The 18437-nt window shown below is 41.1% G+C and overlaps 1 protein-coding gene across 2 annotated transcripts in view; it reads right to left on the minus strand.

Moving 5' to 3' along the window:
• hcn2b (hyperpolarization activated cyclic nucleotide-gated potassium channel 2b) overlaps positions 1–14614 on the minus strand; it is a 43259-nt gene extending 28645 nt beyond the window's left edge. Inside the window, exons 1-3 of one of the 2 annotated variants that reach the window (XM_085399428.1) lie at positions 12910–14614; positions 11124–11547; positions 6681–6842 (exon numbers count right to left, since the gene is read on the minus strand). In XM_085399428.1, the coding sequence (XP_085255554.1) occupies positions 6681–6842; positions 11124–11547; positions 12910–13778 (1455 nt within the window). In that variant the 5' untranslated portion in view covers positions 13779–14614. The remainder of the gene's footprint in view (positions 1–6680; positions 6843–11123; positions 11548–12909) is intronic. The other variant, XM_085399429.1, reaches the window with a different exon arrangement.
• Between the last annotated feature and the right edge of the window lie 3823 nt (positions 14615–18437).

The raw sequence follows: 18437 nt of genomic DNA on the forward strand, positions 1-18437 counted from the left end.
AGAGGGAGGTAAACAAACAAATACACAGTTTTGCTGCGTGTAAACTGATGATGTTGAAATCTGCAGTTGTTTAAAAATGGCTCATCCACCTTCTGGAATGATCTCTCCAAAGCCCCGACCTCAACCCTAATGAAAACTTGTGGATTATCCTTAAAACCCGGATCAGTGCCAGGAAACCGACCAAAGAATGAACCCTGTCAATTCAGTCAAAAGGGGTGCTCAAATATCCAGCTAGATTTATGCCAGAACTTGTTGATGGCTACCAAAACTGTCTGACTTGTGCACCAGATTCATTTTTTTTTTTAGTCATTAAAGATGAATGCTGTTCAATTATTCCATCCTGGAAAAAGAACACTTCAAAGAAATCGTTAAAAGCCCAAACATTACCCTGACATTCATGCCCATCATGAGTGGATGTAAACTCCTGATCACAAATCTATGAAAGTTAAACGTATGCCTGAGGTTTTGGCTCACAGGGTTTACTCGTACATATGCTGACACGTGACAATCCTCCTAGGTAACAGTGAAAACAGAAAATTAGGAGAAGCATCGTGGGTCCTCTAAACACACAGCAAAACTCATTCTGAGGCATATGATGCTTTAGAGATAAAGGTGGCATTTCGTGATGCGTGCTATTTTGCAGTCTTGAGAACAAAGAAAGTGAATAATCATGGCATCCTCAGTGTTGAACTGTTCGCTCGCATGTGACTGCATGACCAAGAAAACCCTCTGAGACGAGAGCAACACACACACTGACCAGCTGCAAGCAGTTAGCATGTGTTCAAGTTTGTGATAACAAGTGATTAAAACTGACACAGTGCACAGCTGTCTGTTACTATTGAAAATTACAACCTTCTTAATAACACAATAAACTAATTCTACAGAGATACCACCCTATGTGAGGGTGGAGAGTGAGATGGGTGGGACGAATTAAATTAGCGCTTGTGTTCATTTTATTCGCTATCAGTCTTCACTGAGCAACGGCGATGATCGCTAATTGTACATAATACATTTAGAGGAGAGCACAAAGGGAGTATGGGACATCTATGATGCACGATGGCGTAATTATAGAATAGTGGGTGTACGTGCATGCTGGCACACCCGGCTGGGTGTACGAGGTGTTTGGCTCACAGCATCTATTCAGCTGTATGAGTGCTGAACATCTCTTAAACACACTGCAGTCCCTCTCTCTGACAGTCTACAAGTGACAGAGGGAGTTTGGTTTGGTTCAAAGAGCCTACATTTAAAACTTTAATATGTAAAGTTCCATGAAAGTGCTTGTTAGCAATGTAAAGATTCATTATTTAGAAGCAGTGGGTCCATGTTTGTATTTATTATTCAAATGCAAATGAGTCCAGAAAGTTGCAAGATGTTTTGGTGTCTGCTTGAATTACGTAACAGTATTAATTAAGAACGCTGACTGTAACGGCACAGCGTAATGTGTTTGATTAGAGTGTTCATGCATAAAGCTACTGTAGCTTCAGCGTGTCAGAGATAAATGATGGACTAACGAGGAAGACGCCAGATCAGATGAACGCTAAATCACAGGTTTTAATTTCTAATTTTATTTAATTTCTTTCCTTAATTAAACTACAAGCTTTTCATTCAGCATCAGGTGTGGGGCAAGTCACCTAAGGGTGAACCAAATGCAGTATTTTTTTAATTTTCTGTTATTTGCTTCACTTACATGCTGTGATTTTACTTTAATATTCAGAGATTTTCCACGATTAAAGCCTGACGTTTCTGGGGGGAAATGCAGCTATTCCACAAAATTAAACTGGCGTCACCAATTTTGTTTTGTAAAAATGTAAAAAGCTGACGGACAAGCACAGCAAATATGATTCAGTATCTTTAATGTTTTTAAAATCCATATGAACATTCTTGAAATATTTCAGTGTAAACCAAACTGGTGGGACTGACATCCCCCAAAGCCATACTAGCCATCTACTAGTACGGCTACAATTTATAGGAATAGCCCATTAAAGGAACGCTTGTGATGTATGTGTCAATAATTCAGATTTTATGTTTCAGTCTGGTTTATTGAAGTCATACTCCTGTGTATTGTTTAATTGACTTTGTTGAATGTGAAATGAATGCCTGTAAATTATATGTCCAATTGAAATGATCTGTAAGAAGAATTTGCCTCTGTGGATCGAAGCTTCCTGCTCAATAAGCTCTTATTATTGGATTTTGGGTTTATTAGCCTTTATGTGGAATTTCTCCTTTGACAAATATGTGGAGGGAGAGATTCAGAATCATATTCACAATGAAAAACCCTCCACACAGATAAAAATGATCCACTTACTTGCTGGCTATGCAAGCAATATTTAATCTCTTCTCTTTAGCTCTCTCTCTCTCTACATATATATATATATATATATATATATATATATATATATATATATATATATATATATATATATATATATATAAAACTGATATAATGTTTGTATTGTATGTGGACGGGAGAAGATCACAGCTGCCATCTATGCGCATTCAGCAAAACTGAAAAACTTGCCATGCAAGTCTAAGTTTTCTGAGGTTACAAATTACAGGTGGACTACAGTGATTGATAGTACTTTAAGTTCGCACGGAGTCTTTGCTGAAAAGAAATAAGGGTTCAGTCAGACCATCGGGTCCTCTAACAAACCCCACCTGCGTGGGCTGTATCATTTGGAGGATCCGGTCTCTAAAGTGAGATGCAGCTGTAGTATTCACAACTGCTGTTTGTGTGCAGCCATGTGCATCCAGAGATTCTGTCTAGTTAATGATGCAAGCTGTGGCCATATGAGTCAAGCCCAAAAGCATCTATTCTGTTCTCGACCAAGTACAAGTTTCAAGTTCGGTTGTTTAAACACTGACAATAAAAAGGAGAGGAAGAATAATTCTGCAGGGCTTCGAGACATTTTTAAGAGACATTTGCTTTGCTGTTTTGTTTTTTAGCCTTGGTAGCAACACAAGTCTGTGGATGACAATGTGATTAGTCACTCTAACAAATGGGTTGGGCCACAGTTGTCTTCCCCACCCCACAAAAGGAACTACATTCTCAAACCTATGAGATTTCTTAGTTAACTCAGCTCTCAGTCTCTGACATGCATTGTACAATATGATGCTATAGAAGGCATATTCTACTTATTTATACTTATCTTAAAAACTGAGCTGAATTAAAGGAGCAATCAGTCTCATTTTGGTGTGCAATTTTCTTATATTCATCTCTCTTTTTGCAGATAGGTTTCAGAAAAATATAAGTATTCCAACAATTGCTCATCCTAAGCATATTTCAAAAGCTTTTCCTCCCACATTTAGATTTCTAACCAACTATGGGATACACTTCAGGTTACACTGAGGTTTGTATTTATGTATTTATTTTGAAGTTTGCCTTCATTATAAAGTAAAGCAGCAAAGAGCATTCACTGCTTTTTACTACACGGCTAAAAATGACAAGACAACTTTTCTTCATAAAATGGGGTTGGTTTCACCGGGGCAACTTGGCCCACAAAGACTGCAGTCCCAACCAGCCCGTGAGGCTGTTTTTTCCTTTTCTATTTTTTTTAGCTAGCTACAACATGACTTGACCTTGCAAGAATTTTTTAATCCTCTTCAACAAAAATACATGTCTGTGGGCTGCAACAGTCACTCTGACTTAAAAATGCATTTAATTAGCTAAACTTTGTCAATTGGTTTCTTAAAGTCTCTCTGTTGTATTGCCTGCTGTAAATAGCACCACCCACTTTAACTTTTCTTAAAAATCTGTACCAAATTAGCACTGAGAGTGGCTGTCAGGTCATACACAGCAGTTATTATTCACACACATATGCAACATTTCCACACACAGACCTCACACAGTAACTGTCCATTATTTTTATATGCACTGACAGGCCTGTTTGCCGGTTCGGTCACTTCAGAATGAATGGAGGGCCTCGTTATCAACTTCCAAAGCATGAATGTTTCTTGAAGTGCATCTCTGTGTGCCTCAATACAGTGCAAATGCATAAATAGGTTCTCACAAATTGGTGTTCTGTTGCAGTTACAGCAGCTCTTCTGCTTCTCCAGTTATAAAGAAACGCAGTTTATTTTTGATGCAGAGAAAGAAGTCGAGAGGAAAAGAGCGTCTTTATTCTAATGCCATTGATATAACAGCCAATCAGGCCAAGGGAGATGGGACAAAACCACCTGTCATCTTTCACATAACAGAGAGTCACTTACATAACAGACCACGATCATCCGGTCTCTTGATCACTCTGCAGCAGGAGCCTGATTGTCGACTTACAATAAACACCACTGTCTGCTGCAAGAGTATCTTTTCCCTTATTGAGTGTTAAGAGGCAGAGATGAATACACTGCAGAAAAAAACAGTCTGAAGGAGGATATTTTGACTATCACTTAGTTATACTGTACTATATATCACATGCACACAAATCTCAGCCAAACACAACACATCTATATAAAGGGACATGCATAAAAATGCACATAAGAATAGCTACTGAAGAAACGAGTCCCATGTTTTTCTCAGGAATGGCTTTCTTGCCCTATTTCCATAACCCTAAGTGCATGCATGACGCAGAGAGCAAAACAGGGTGGAGTCCAATAAATGTCCAGTGCAGGCAGGCAGCCTGTCAGCCCGAGGAGGCACGAGGATCATTTAACGCTGGATCTCTTACTCAAAGCAGCTCTGAAGAAGATGTGACCTTGATTACCCTGAAATGGCAGTGACAGGGCACACCAGGCAGCCACACCCACATGTGTGCTCGCTGGCATTATGGCAGCGAGCTTGGAAAAAGGCACAAGCCCTAAACAACACACGTCACTCTGGAAAACTGAATGTATAAGGAAGGAGATATCAGCGAAAGAAGAAGTGGGGCATGAAGGATAAAAGAGTCACTGAAAAAGCAACATATAAAGCAATTTTCCATACATACAAATCCATACATTCAAGAAAGAGAGATAGAGGAAATAGGATGGCCAGAGATGAAACTAGAAAGAAAGGGATGGAGTGACAGAGAAGTAACAACAATCTCCCCTAGGGTCAATTGGTGTGAGATCCATCTGTTCCTAGAGATCACACACACTCATAACAGAACACACCTATTCATGTAAACACCATAGCACCATAGTACACAGTGTATTTCAGGGAACTGAATGCCAAAAATCTCTGTGCCAAAATTAGAAGGTTTTCTTCCAGCATATCAAGCATTTCTCAGCTGCAGCAGAGTCAGCCAGTGCCTGACAAAAGCATAAAGAAGGAATTATCTGGTATGCTGAACTTCCTTAGGAGAAGGAGCAAAAGATGTAATGTTCCCCATAAAAAATGGTTTCAAGACAGTTACAGTTATGTGGAGAAATAAGCATCCGGCAGCCAACCAATGACGTCTTTTAGCTCTGTCAGATAATTCGATGGTTTCTAGGACTGTTGATATTGCTGTCAATTAATTAAGATTAAGACTATTTTTTCTGTTTTCTTCCTGTAGTCAGCCCCTGCAATGCAAACTGTCCTCTATAACTCAATCTATTTACACCCATTAGAGCAGATCTCTTCCTCCTGCGCTTGCATGCAATCTGCTTCACCAGTTTACTTACAGCTGCTCACAAACCAATCATCACCTCTCTGTTAACAACATTGCACGCACACTGTACAAATCGCAGAGTCACAGCCATTCATTAAGCTTATCATCTCAGCTGCCGTATCCAAAATATCCCTTGAGTACTTCATACAAAATATTTAAACCAATTCTAATGTTTCTCTCTTTTTTTGTGGGACAAACAGGATTGACACTGACACTAATGCTTCCTTGAAACCACCACAATTCTTTTTCTGTTTGCCAACAAACATACTGTATGTGTGAAAGTGAATATATGTGTGAAATACAGTTTTATGATAAAAGGTATTTGTATCCTCTGACTTGTCTGTGCCTCCGGCCACTGCCACTCACCACCTTCCAATCTGTTATCTCCAAAGCAGAATGACATGTGAGACTGGATAAAGGGATTAAGTTCAAAATGATAAAAACCCAAACAGTATTTTTTGGGTGTTTCTCCTCTTTATTTGTCCACACTTGTGATTAATCGTGCAATTTAAATAAAATAGAGACAAACAGAGGCTGTTCTTTAGTCAATGTTATAAGGTTTTGTTTTATAGCTTAGACAATAAGTGCTTTCCAAAATGAACAAAACTTTAATGATTACTTTTCATTAATTATCCAGTTGGATTAGAAGATAGTGTGTTTCAATACTAGCTATCAATTTCTTTTTACATTTATGTATGCATTCATTTTATTAATTTATTTTTTCTCATGCATGCCAGCAGTAATTTTGGTGAAAACCTCTCCTAATGGTCTGTCTTCCAACAGACAGCTAGAAGCCACCTGCCACCCAGAAGGAGGACAGGACATTTGACAGGACAAAGAAAGAAGAGCACACCTAAATTACTGCATGAGCTTCTATATGAACTGAGTGACAGCAGCATGTTTTCTTTCATCCACCTCCTACTTGCCGTACACTGGCGTGTCTCCTGGGTTTGACTAGTGGGGGGTTAATTGAAGCTGAACGAAAGCTCCCAACTCCAGTCTGAATAAATAAGCTGTGTCACCACGCTAGTTGTGCAGTGAACACTTTTCCTGTGATTGTCTAACTTACGATCGCACTGAACACAAAAACATACACACAGAGCATTTTTTTCTTACCACCATCTTGTTGAGGGAGACCCAGCAGTCAGATGGAAAGTCCTGCAGCATGGGAACAAGAAACTGGAGACAGCCATCCCAGTGGCACAGCAGTAGCATCATACCAATCAGGTTGAATATTCGCACCACGGCACTGGCTAGGTCATAGGTCATGTGGAAGATCTGTCAGGAGGAGGAGAGATGGGACGTGAGGGTTACAGATTTGGAGAGGAGGCCAGAATGAAGCCAGAACTGATGTGTGAGCAGAATGAAAAGTTGGTGTTTATAGCGATTGAGCGAGAGTTGAAAACAATGGTAAACACTACTCTATCGGCTCTCACAAACAGCACATCCAGCATGTTATCATTCTGCTGATAGCACTGGCAACAGTGATGCTGTGGGGACTATATAAAATAGCTTTAACTTGTGCACAATTTGCACAGTTGCAAATCCTGATCCACTCTGTAGGACAATTATTATATTATATTTTTTTAAGAAAATAAATCATACTCTTGCAAATTTAGCAGATTCATTTTGGGCACGTGGTACAGCTTAACAAGCTGTAAAATTTCCAGAAATGAGGAAAACATAGTTTTCATATGTAGTTTTTTTGTTGACGCTGGCAAATTAATATTCACATTTAGCCATGTTTTAAATGCTAGTTATGTGCTAACCTCAAAGGTTTACCTGAACACAGTAATGTGAGAGCAGTGGGAGTGAATTATTATAGTAAAATATAGCACTTCTGAAGCTGTGATGGAGAAGAGGTGACTGACCAAACTGCTCTCCATCACAGACAATCCTGCCCACTATGAGCAACACTTACTAGGCAGGTAGCAAAGCAACTTCTCTAACAAACTGATTGAGCTCTGCTGCCACAAGGAAGGATATAGGCAATCTTTCATACCACATGCTATCTATCACTCAATATATCTGTCTGGCAGGGAATCGTTCGCCAGATATTTGTATTGTTATTAATATTATTAACATTATATTTATAAATTTTCTGTTGATAAGTTGGTTGACAATGAAACATCTCTGTTATTAAACATCGCTCTCTCTCGCTCTCTCTCTCCCTCCATGGCATGCAGCCCAAAGTCTAGTTAAGCTGCCCATGTTCTTGCAATGGAGAGGTTGCTACAATATCCACAAACTGAAAGGAAGTTTGGAGAAAGTTTTTTGTGAGTTTCACACTCATACAGGAACCTTTCACACCAGAGGTTGTTATTCATCTCTTGCTAATATACAAATATCTATTAGGGCAGCTTTAGGTAACATGACGACCTGTGAGGAAGAACTTTAGGATTTGATATCTCAGTTTATTTATAGGTAACGTGTCTGTTAACAACTAAATTTATTGTTATATAAAATTTGAACAATTTAATGAACTATGATAACAGGTGGTATAATTTTGACCAGTTTTTTAGTAACTTATAAACAGCAAAAAACGTGCTTCGCATTCCCAGGCTGAGGTTCTCCATTATAACCAGGTGTGAGACCACAGGCCATGCAATGTGCATTCATGATAAAACCTCATTAGATGCTGATGAAGCTTTGATCAGCAGCCCAGGCCAGGCTCTCGCTGCTGTTTCTTAAGAAGCTCACCCCAGGTAAGAAGGCTAATTTGCGTGGAGCTGGTGATGTGGTCACAGCCTTGTAAACACCACTCACTATGGCTTGGCTGGCTATCTGCCAGGCCAAATTATCGTGGTTCGTGTGTGTTTTTGTGTGTGTTTGTGTATGGGTAGGTTTACAAGTATGTGGGGATTAGATCTTGAGAAATTCATCTTAAATGTGAACTAGGCCTTTGTGTGTGTTTGTGTGTGTATGTGTGTGTGCGTGTGATGACATGAAGGAGCCGCTTCTGTTTAGAATTTACAGTTTGGGAGCAGCAGGGTCAGGGCATGCTGTCACACATCTCTACACCTCAGAGGCCCTGCTGTCCTAAACATACAAGTCACATGAATATGGAAAACTGACACATGTTATACCCCAGTTGTTAATGTGCATGATCCTAGTTTAAATAGCTCTTGGACTTTTCATATGATTTGTGTTTGGATGGATAATGGCAATTGTATCAAAGTTTATTTAAATTCCTCCTAAATGTAATTTATAAAATGTGCAAAACAATTTCCTCAGAAATATGTAGCATTTCAGCTGTATGCTGCACATCACATTTTCCTTATCCAGTTCTAAAATGTCATCAGCACCTGGTTGTTTCACTCTTTTGATATATATTCATTTTTTCTCTTTACAGTAATTTAGTTTTGATCCCTTCCCCAGGCCTGCTTTGGGTCCATGTGTAATTAAATCAAAATCAACAAAAGAAACTACTTTCTTTGCACATTTTGTGTATATCCTGTATTGGCTAATGGCCTTGGGTCATTTAGAAGACGCAGAAAGGGAAACATGCTGTGAGGCCCTGCCCTGTGATTAGAAAGCGTTCCCATTATGATTAATGAGCTAGGACTAATGTTCCCCCCAACACCAGAACAGCACCTGGCCATGTGTCACTGTCACACCACAATCTGGGTCAAAGCATAGTACTGTGACTACAAGTCACAGCCTGAAAAACACAGATAAACTATTTGCTGCTTCTTTCTGTCAGACTGCTAAAATGCTTTTAGAGTAAAACTAGTGCGTATGACGGATATGAACCTTTTTATCCTTCCATCCCTGACGCTTGTGCATTTGCTCTTGTCCATTCCCCATCATTGTCGAGCTCATGAAAAAGGCATCAACGCAAGCTTCCTGCTTCAGCAAATTGTTTTTCTCTGCTTCTGTATCACCAACATAGATGCATAAGCGATTTATTCTGAGATCATTCCACATAAATGGTTTTTTAGCACGACTGTTACCCAGTGCTCACCTCACCTCTGTACTGGCCTTCAATAGATCTATATGGTGAAATCATCACAATACTAAGACAAGCTTTTAGGAAACAGTGCTGCAGCGAGCGGACTTAAGCTGAGCTGAGCTGAGCTGGGCAGAAGAGGCAAACAGTTCCCCCCGTTTGGATCAGGCAGAGCAGAGCAGAGCTCAGCTGAACTAAGAGGATCAGGGCAGGGCCAAGTTGAAGCAAAGGAGCACTCGCGTGTGTGTGTTTCTGTGTGTGTGTGTGTACGCGTCTGTGTTTGAATGAGTAATTAGGGTTTTCGTCAAACCCAAATTACCACTGTGTAATCAGAAGAGCAGTGGTTATTTTCAGAGTGAGGGGACACTCATTTGATTGGAAGATGCTTGTTTAGGCCAAATAAGGAAGCACAAAGAAGCACACACACAGTCCAAGCTGTGGAATGCTGTGTTTATGTAAAATGGGGCCATATGATGGATGATAATGCACTTTTCTCTAGAACATTATTTCCTGATGCAATTAGAGATGCAAGGGGGTTTGCATTAGCAAGTCTTTCAGCATGTGGTTGCAGCTGTTTGATGCCTTAATTGGTTGAAATGCTGCAACAAAACATTTTTTACTATGTGGAAAGTTTTTTTCTTTCATACAGTTTTAAATGCATCAACAATGTGATGATCAAGTAAGATGACCTATAATCCACTCATCTTGGCTTGCTGCAGTAGAAAACTCTACACCTAATTTTTTGTGCCTTCTCCTGTGATACTAGAATGACTTATACTGACAGAACAAGCCACTGCACTGGAAACTGCTGCACAATTCTTAATTCGAGCCCAGTTAGATTAGTTTCTCATTATTAATGAGCACATTTGAAAGTGGAGGGGTAATAGTAAGCAGATCATCTGATCATAATTGACTAACTTCTGCATTACAGCAATAATCAATGCAGCTGTAGTGTCTGTCAGGTGTAGCAAACGTGATGCTAATGAGTTTTTTTTAGACATTAAAGCTATGCAGTAGTAGTAGTTCATTAAAAAACATACATAATTGTATGAAGAAGTTAAAAACTTAATATTTTCTTTTGATGCTTTTGGGAAAAAAGTCTTCCTCTGTAAGATTTCAGTAACAAAAAAAGACCTTATACCACAGGGGATGCATATGATGAGAAAATGATATGAAAAAAAGACTGACCTACATTATGTTTGGACCAGTAGAAACCCAAGATGTGACACATCACATGCATCAAGTATTTAGTATTGATTAAGGGTTTATTTGAACAGTTTAAAAAGTAGGTAGGACCAAATGGTAGTCAGCATATGCTTGATCTATTTCAGGATCATGAGATAGTCCTTGTAAAAGTGGATTCCCTGTGAGCGACCCCTAGCCTTACAAAGTTTGAGAACCACGGAGTAAAAATCTAAAATAGAGATGTTCAGTGTGGAAGTTATGTGTTTCCTTTCAGTATTATCTGTTTATATAAAAGTGTTACATAAACTGTGCATTAGAACCCCATCTGGTCCCATATACTTACTTTATCCAGTATTTATCCAAGCTAAACTTCAATACTGAACAAAACTTTCCTGTTCGTATAGAAATGCTGTAACTCAGCATACCTCCTCCCACTGATGGATGTAACGGATGAGTCTAGACAGCCTCAGCAGACGCAGCAGACTGAGGATCTTCGTGAAGCGGACAATGCGGAGTGCCCGGGCAGTTTTGTACACCTCTGAGTCAATCCCCTTCTCCACGATGAGGAAGATATAATCCACAGGTATGGAGGAGACGAAGTCCACCACAAACCAGCTCTTCAGGTACTTCTTCTTGATCTTCTTGGGGTCGAGGATGATCTCGGTGTTGTCCTCGAACACGATACCAGTCCTAAAGTTGAGTACTAGGTCCATGAGGAAGAAGGTGTCAGAGACCACATTGAAGATGATCCAGGGTGTGGTGGTCTCATCTTTAAAGAAGGTGATGCCTACAGGGATGATGATCAGGTTGCCAACCATGAACATTAACATGGTGAAGTCCCAGTAGAACCTGTCAGGACGAAAGAGTAGAAGATGATTAAAGGCGCTTGTTTAATCCCAACACACGCAAACAAAGGGCAGTATAGGGCCATGTGTACAACTCTGAAATCTGATAGAGAAAAAGATGTAATAATAAAGTAATAAAGGAGAAAAATCTGATGCTATGCATATGAGAAGAGAAACCATGTCTAAAATCTGATGTCCAGACATTGACAGTGTTGCTACATGTTATGGATATCACATATCAGGAAAGAAGCTGATTCTGCTTGATTTATGATACGGGGTAAGCATATTTCCGGCCCTCTCTGTGTCATGAAGCAATGCACTCTCACAGGCTGAACACACTCAGAAAACTAACCCAATCCAAACTGATAAATCTTTCAAATTTTATGAAATGCCTGATAGTTCCTTCACTTTACCCCATTAACCACAACCATGCAAAGAAAAGACAACTAAAGCAAAAACAGCAGAATACCCTCCAAACAAGTCAAGTACAAACAACAACCAGAGCCCAAATCAATAAAGCAGCCTTCACGGCTGTGGTGTTGTGCACCATCACCTATTTCCAGTAGTTAGTTAATGTGACATTTATTGGTTTGAACAAACATTCACACAATAGCCAGTCACGCCACAGCATTAGGTGCTGAATTATGAGAACCTGTGTTTTAAAGATAATTCAGCTGGTGAACTGACCATGCGAGGCATCTATGAATATTCCTCTGTTTATTAAAGTAAGAAAATTGTGTAAGTATTTTTATATAACTTTACTCAACTTACCTATTATTAACTGGCAGATTAATTATGAACGATGTTTGTTAGTGTTGCAGGATAAGAGGAAGACACTGTGGCTACTTATATTAGAGGAACTAATGGAAGCGGCTGCTGAGTCATGACTTGAACTCTTGTTATGCGCATCCTGCTGTTGAGCTTTGTCCGTAAGTTAACACAATCAAGCCATGTATTGTTAATAAACAGCAGGCTTTACATATTTGATGGTACTCAAATAAGAAAGACAAGAAACCTGGTTTCCCCACATTTTATTAGAGGAGCTGTCCTCGGTGCTGAAACCAAGCACACTTTAAGACACATTTAGAGTCAACTTTGTGACACCTCTGGAATATGGAGCTTTTGTGTAAACACAAAATCTCCCATATGTCATCATTCGGTGCTTCAGGAATAGAGAAATAGCTCTGTTTATGATAGGGTAAGGTTCAACTTTTTCCCCCAGATAACCATTGAATGTTTAAAAATAGCATACTTATGTTCATATTCCCACAATCTTCACATATAATGTTGTTTGACGTAAAGAATGGGCGCTGGGCAACATTCAAAAACACCCCTTTAGCTTCTTTACAGCAACACTTTCACTGACCTAACACAATTTGACCCATACCTGAAGTCGCTGTATGGGTGGATAATCCAATTACCCGCTGACTTTACGCGTTCTTGTTCTTTCTCCACTGCCTTCTGGCTGCCAAACATGCGCAGGGAGAATTTATTAACTCCAGGCTGAAGCATGGCACTAAACTGCCGCTGCATGTATGTCTGATTCCCCTTGGACTCTCCATCATCCGGCACTATCTGAGAGCCGTCCTCTGCTTTGCTGAACGTGACAGAACTTCTTGGCTGCTGAGCCAGTCCTTTACTACTCGGGGGGTTGGAGAAGGAAACTCTGGAGTCCTTTTTCTCCGTTGCTGCCGTCGTCTTGACCTCGGCCCCAGGCCCCTGTGTCAGGGACCCTGCTGAAGTGACAGAGCCGTCCATGCTCGCAGCCAGCTCCTTATCGTCTTCAGCTGCTACTACTCCATCTGCCTGCTTCTCCTGTCTTGAGATGAGAGAAGAAAGACTGCCTGAACTGGCCGGGTCTCTTCTACAGTCTCCGTTTTTGTTGCATATCATACCGATGCCCCCCTCTCCTATCACGCCCGCCTCAGACACTGTGTCCCCTGCACTCCTGTGGTCTGACTCTGTGCCGCCAGCAGCATCCCTCTGGCACAACAGAGCAAATGCACAGCTGCCGCTGGGAGTAAAAGGTGTGGAGTCCTCGCCTCGCAAGAGGAAGAGCTCATTGTTGTTGGAGTTTTTTCGCACAGGAGAGACGGCTCCGCCTCCTGGCGAGAATTTCTTCATATTGGTCCCCCTGCTACTCCCATGATCCTCGCATCCAGCCGAGCTGGCTATTTGAAAGGGTCGAGCCTTCTGGAATTTGGGCTCCTCCTCGCTGTCCTCCGCCTCGTCCATTACAGGCAAACAGACACTTCCGTACCTTAAACCGGGCGAGACTGGACGGCGGCAGAGGAAGGAGTGTGGACTTCAAAGCCTCCGTCTGCTTTCCATTCACATCACTTAACGGCGTACCGGTGGCGTTGCTATGGCTGCAACCTGGCTGTTGTTATTGTGTTTGTGTGTGGTAGAGAGAGGGAGAGAGATAACAGCTTTACCCTGGGGCTTCAACCACCTACAGGTAGCTTTCAGCCTACTGAAGAAAATGTGCGCACAGAAGAAAACAGTTTTGTCAGACCTGGACACAAAAAGTCAGTGAATGCGATTTTAAAAGTGAATTCTTACTAACGAATTAAATAACGCACAAATACATTTTTAGAATAACTCAAACTTGTGTGAATGGAAAACTATGATGATTTAAAAAAAAAAAACTTTTAATATGCAGTGATGGCCTGAGCAGTTTTACATCAAAAGGAATCATCAGCGAGTATCCCATGCTGCCATGCTCAGTTGACCCAGTATCAGCTCAATTCTATCTAGACTTTCTCGGAGTCTGGCAGCAGCGTCTGCCTGTTGCTTTGGTTTCTGGCAGCCTTCCCAAGTTGTGGGGTTTTTAATGGTGAAATGACTCCACCTTGTGGATAAAGGCACAATCTAGGGCCAAGGCACCCACGAACAGTGTGAAGATTTAGAAAAAACCCCCATCATATTTGCTACTAGCTTATCTTTTTTGTACTAAATCCTAGTGTCCCAATTAAGAGACCGCACGCTCGAAGTACGCATTTTGAGACCTATTACATCACAGCGACGCGACAGCGGCTGTCCCAATCCGAAGTGTACTCCAAATGCGCCGTCGATTTCCCCAAATATCAAGCGTGGTCCGGTGCACGCTTCGTGGTCCCATATATCCCTCAACTCATAGCGCGGCGGTGGGTGTGGATAATTTTACCGCAAAATACGGCAGAAGGGAGCGGCCGAAGAGTGAACTGTCAAAAGTAAGTACTCAATATCATGTCACTTATTTATGTGCGAATGTTTAATAGTGAAAAACATTACTGTTGGCCACATGTCGGCAAAGTTATGTGACATTAGTGATGTTTGTACTTTCAGCGTTAACTTGGTTTTAAAGCCTTTACTTTGAAATATACGCCGTTCAATAGTCGGCCTTAATCTTACAGAGAATGTGATGATTCTATGGATAATTAAAGTCAGTCATATATCCACAAACACAACAAGCTGAAAGTCAGTGATGCTGCTCGGTTTGCAGTCCTGAATATCACAGCACAAGCAGGATTCACTGCACTGTTAATGTTAGCTATGTTATATTGCTGCCTCTGTTCACCGCGGTAAAGTGAGCCGTCATTTGTGAGCCGCGGTCAAGCCAGCCGCCTCCTATCCGCCGCATAAATTTCCTTGCGCTTTTACACCAGTCTTTACGGTAGCGCCTTTTCGCTTTATATCCTGATTGAAAGCCTAGACTCGCGCACACGCGCGCGCGCGCACAAATTACAATGGAACAGCCCAATACAGCCATCGTGACAGTCTGGTTGCATATTCAAAAATTCATTAAAAATCATTCTTAAAAGTTGATGCCAAGCTTTCAACACAATCCTCTTCTCGGACACCTACTTTACCTCTGGGGCAGGTTTTACCCAGATTTACTGTAATATTACTCAGAAATCACAGTAAACTCATATTCAGTGCAATACAGTCAAAACACTACAATTATGTTTATTTCAAAAATTCATTAAAAGTCATCCTGAGTAGTTGATGTCCAACTTTCAACACATCCCTCCTCTGGGACACCTACTGTACCTGTGTGCCAAGTTTCATCCAGATTTACTGTAGAATTCCTCAGAAATTAAAGGAAACTTATATTCAATTCAATACAGTCAATACAATAGAATTATGTCAATTTTCAAAAATTCATTAAAAATCATCCATAATAGTTGAGGTCCAACTTTCAACACTTTCTTACTCTGGGCGTACTACCGTACCTCTGGGCCAAGTTACATCTCAATTCACTGTAATCTTTATCAAAAATTGAAAGAACAATTATATGTCAATGCTGGATGTGTGTCCTTTCAAAGTGACACTAAATAACAGAACTCAGGCACATCAGGGAATAATCCAAAAGGCGGATTTATTAAACAAAAACAACATACAAAATATCTCTAACCCATACTACATAACCTAAAAAGAAACAAAGGGACACTTAGAAGCACAAGAAAACAATACTGAAAGGGCAAGAGACACAGCCCAAACATAATCCACAACTAAAGTGCCAAAAGAACAAGTCATCCCACATAGCAGACGGGTCTTGCCTGGATCTGGTGTCAAGCCGGCACTGCTGGCTGACTTCTGGCATGGTAAGATGGCACTGTTTATGTGATGGCATGCCACATTTGGCCTGATTGGGTGAATGTGACATGTTGTATAGAGCACTTTGAGTAATATGGGTGAGTAAAAAAGTGCTGTATAAGAATCAGTCCATTCACTGTCTGAACAGAGTTTCGTCATGTTACTTTTGCACTATTATGTTCCAGCACATGTTGTTATTACATGGCTTACATGGCTAAGGTACACATTAGGCTGACATCTGGGGCCAGAGCTGAAACTGTTCTGGGCCAGCACAGGGCCAGCAGTGTGTCTGCAACTGGCCTTGTGCTTGCTCATGTGTGGGCCACCTCTGGTAAACCAGATCTGGGCCACCATAGGGCCGTCATTCTTTGCGGTACGCAGGCCATGTGTAAGCACATTGTGTAGGACAGATCCAGGCCATACCAATTTTGCTATGTGGGAGGAATTATGTAAAAATAGAAACATCATAAAAATGAAAATGAACATAAAGTAAAATGTACTGAAAAGAACATCAGTATGGCCATCATTATTTGCTTGGAAAGTCTAAAGTTCCATGGCTTTGAACAGCCAGAGAACGCAATGCCCAGCTTAGAGTGACTAAAAGTAACTTCTTTTAACATTCTGTCATTCTGCTTCTATATCAAAAATCCACTAAAAATAGTCATTTGAAAAAAAATATTCGCCACTTTTCATCAGTTTGGGTTCCTCTGTTTATAGCAATTTTTAGAAAAGAACCCAATACCTTTGTCACTATACAGTTGTACAGTGAGATACAGAGCATCTCCTACTCATTGCAAACATGCTGGGAGGGTGGCTCTATCCACCTTAGTGCAGCTGCTGTACCATACTGTGATGCAGTAAGTTAGTAGGCTCTCAATGGGCGAGTGGTGGAAGGGTGAGCTGTAGTCCACAAAGAGCATTCTGGCGTAGCTCTGCCGCTGTTCTAGGTGACTCAGCACCGAGTGGAGGGTGATGGCATCTTCTGTGAATCTGTTTGCACGGTATGCAAACTGGTGGGGGTCGAATTCTGGGGGGAGGTAATCCTTGGTGTGCTGAAGGACTAGTCTCTCAAAGCATTTCATGATTACCGGTGTGAGGGCCACAGGGCAATAATAGTTCAGGCTGGTGATGGGAGACTTCGTTGGTACTGGGATGATTGTGGCTGATTTTAGACAGGATGGGATGGCTGCTTCATCCAGTGAGAGGTTGAAGCTTCTGGTGGAGATGAGGGTGAGCTGGTGGGCACATGGTCTTAGCACTTTACCACGTATTCCATCTGGACCGGCCGCCTTCCTGGGGTTCACTGCTAGGAACACACATCTGACATCGTGCTCCGTTACAGTGAATGGAGCGGTGCAGGAACCAGGTGAGGATGAGGATGGGAGCAGGGCTGAGGCAGATGAATGCTGCTGTTGTGGTGTTTCAAAGCGGGCGAAGAAGCTGTTTATTTCCTCTGCTAGCTGCACACTCAGGTTTTCTGTTTTCACAGTTCTGCCTCTGTGGTTTATGATGTCTGTTATTCCATGCCATGTGTTGTTGCTGGACAGGTGGGACCCCTTTTCAGGTCAGCTCGAGCAGACCTGTACAGAGCTCTGTCAACAGACCTACAGGGAGTGCAGAATTATTAGGCAAGTTGTATTTTTGAGGAATAATTTTATTATTGAACAACAACCATGTTCTCAATGAACCCAAAAAACTCATTAATATCAAAGCTGAATGTTTTTGGAAGTAGTTTTTAGTTTGTTTTTAGTTTTAGCTATTTTAGGGGGATATCTGTGTGTGCAGGTGACTATTACTGTGCATAATTATTAGGCAACTTAACAAAAAACAAATATATACCCATTTCAATTATTTATTTTTACCAGTGAAACCAATATAACATCTCCACATTCACAAATATACATCTCTGACATTCAAAAACAAAACAACAACAAATCAGCGACCAATATAGCCACCTTTCTTTGCAAGGACACTCAAAAGCCTGCCATCCATGGATTCTGTCAGTGTTTTGATCTGTTCACCATCAACATTGCGTGCAACAGCAACCACAGCCTCCCAGACACTGTTCAGAGAGGTGTACTGTTTTCCCTCCTTGTAAATCTCACATTTGATGATGGACCACAAGTTCTCAATGGGGTTCAGATCAGGTGAACAAGGTGGCCATGTCATTAGTTTTTCTTCTTTTATACCCTTTCTTGCCAGCCACGCTGTGGAGTACTTGGACGCGTGTGATGGAGCATTGTCCTGCATGAAAATCATGTTTTTCTTGAAGGATGCAGACTTCTTCCTGTACCACTGCTTGAAGAAGGTGTCTTC

Source organism: Rhamphochromis longiceps, linkage group LG23 (assembly GCF_057381845.1).
Source record: "Rhamphochromis longiceps isolate RC_006_pf linkage group LG23, R_longiceps_female_GT1.1, whole genome shotgun sequence".
Taxonomy (NCBI): domain Eukaryota; kingdom Metazoa; phylum Chordata; class Actinopteri; order Cichliformes; family Cichlidae; genus Rhamphochromis; species Rhamphochromis longiceps.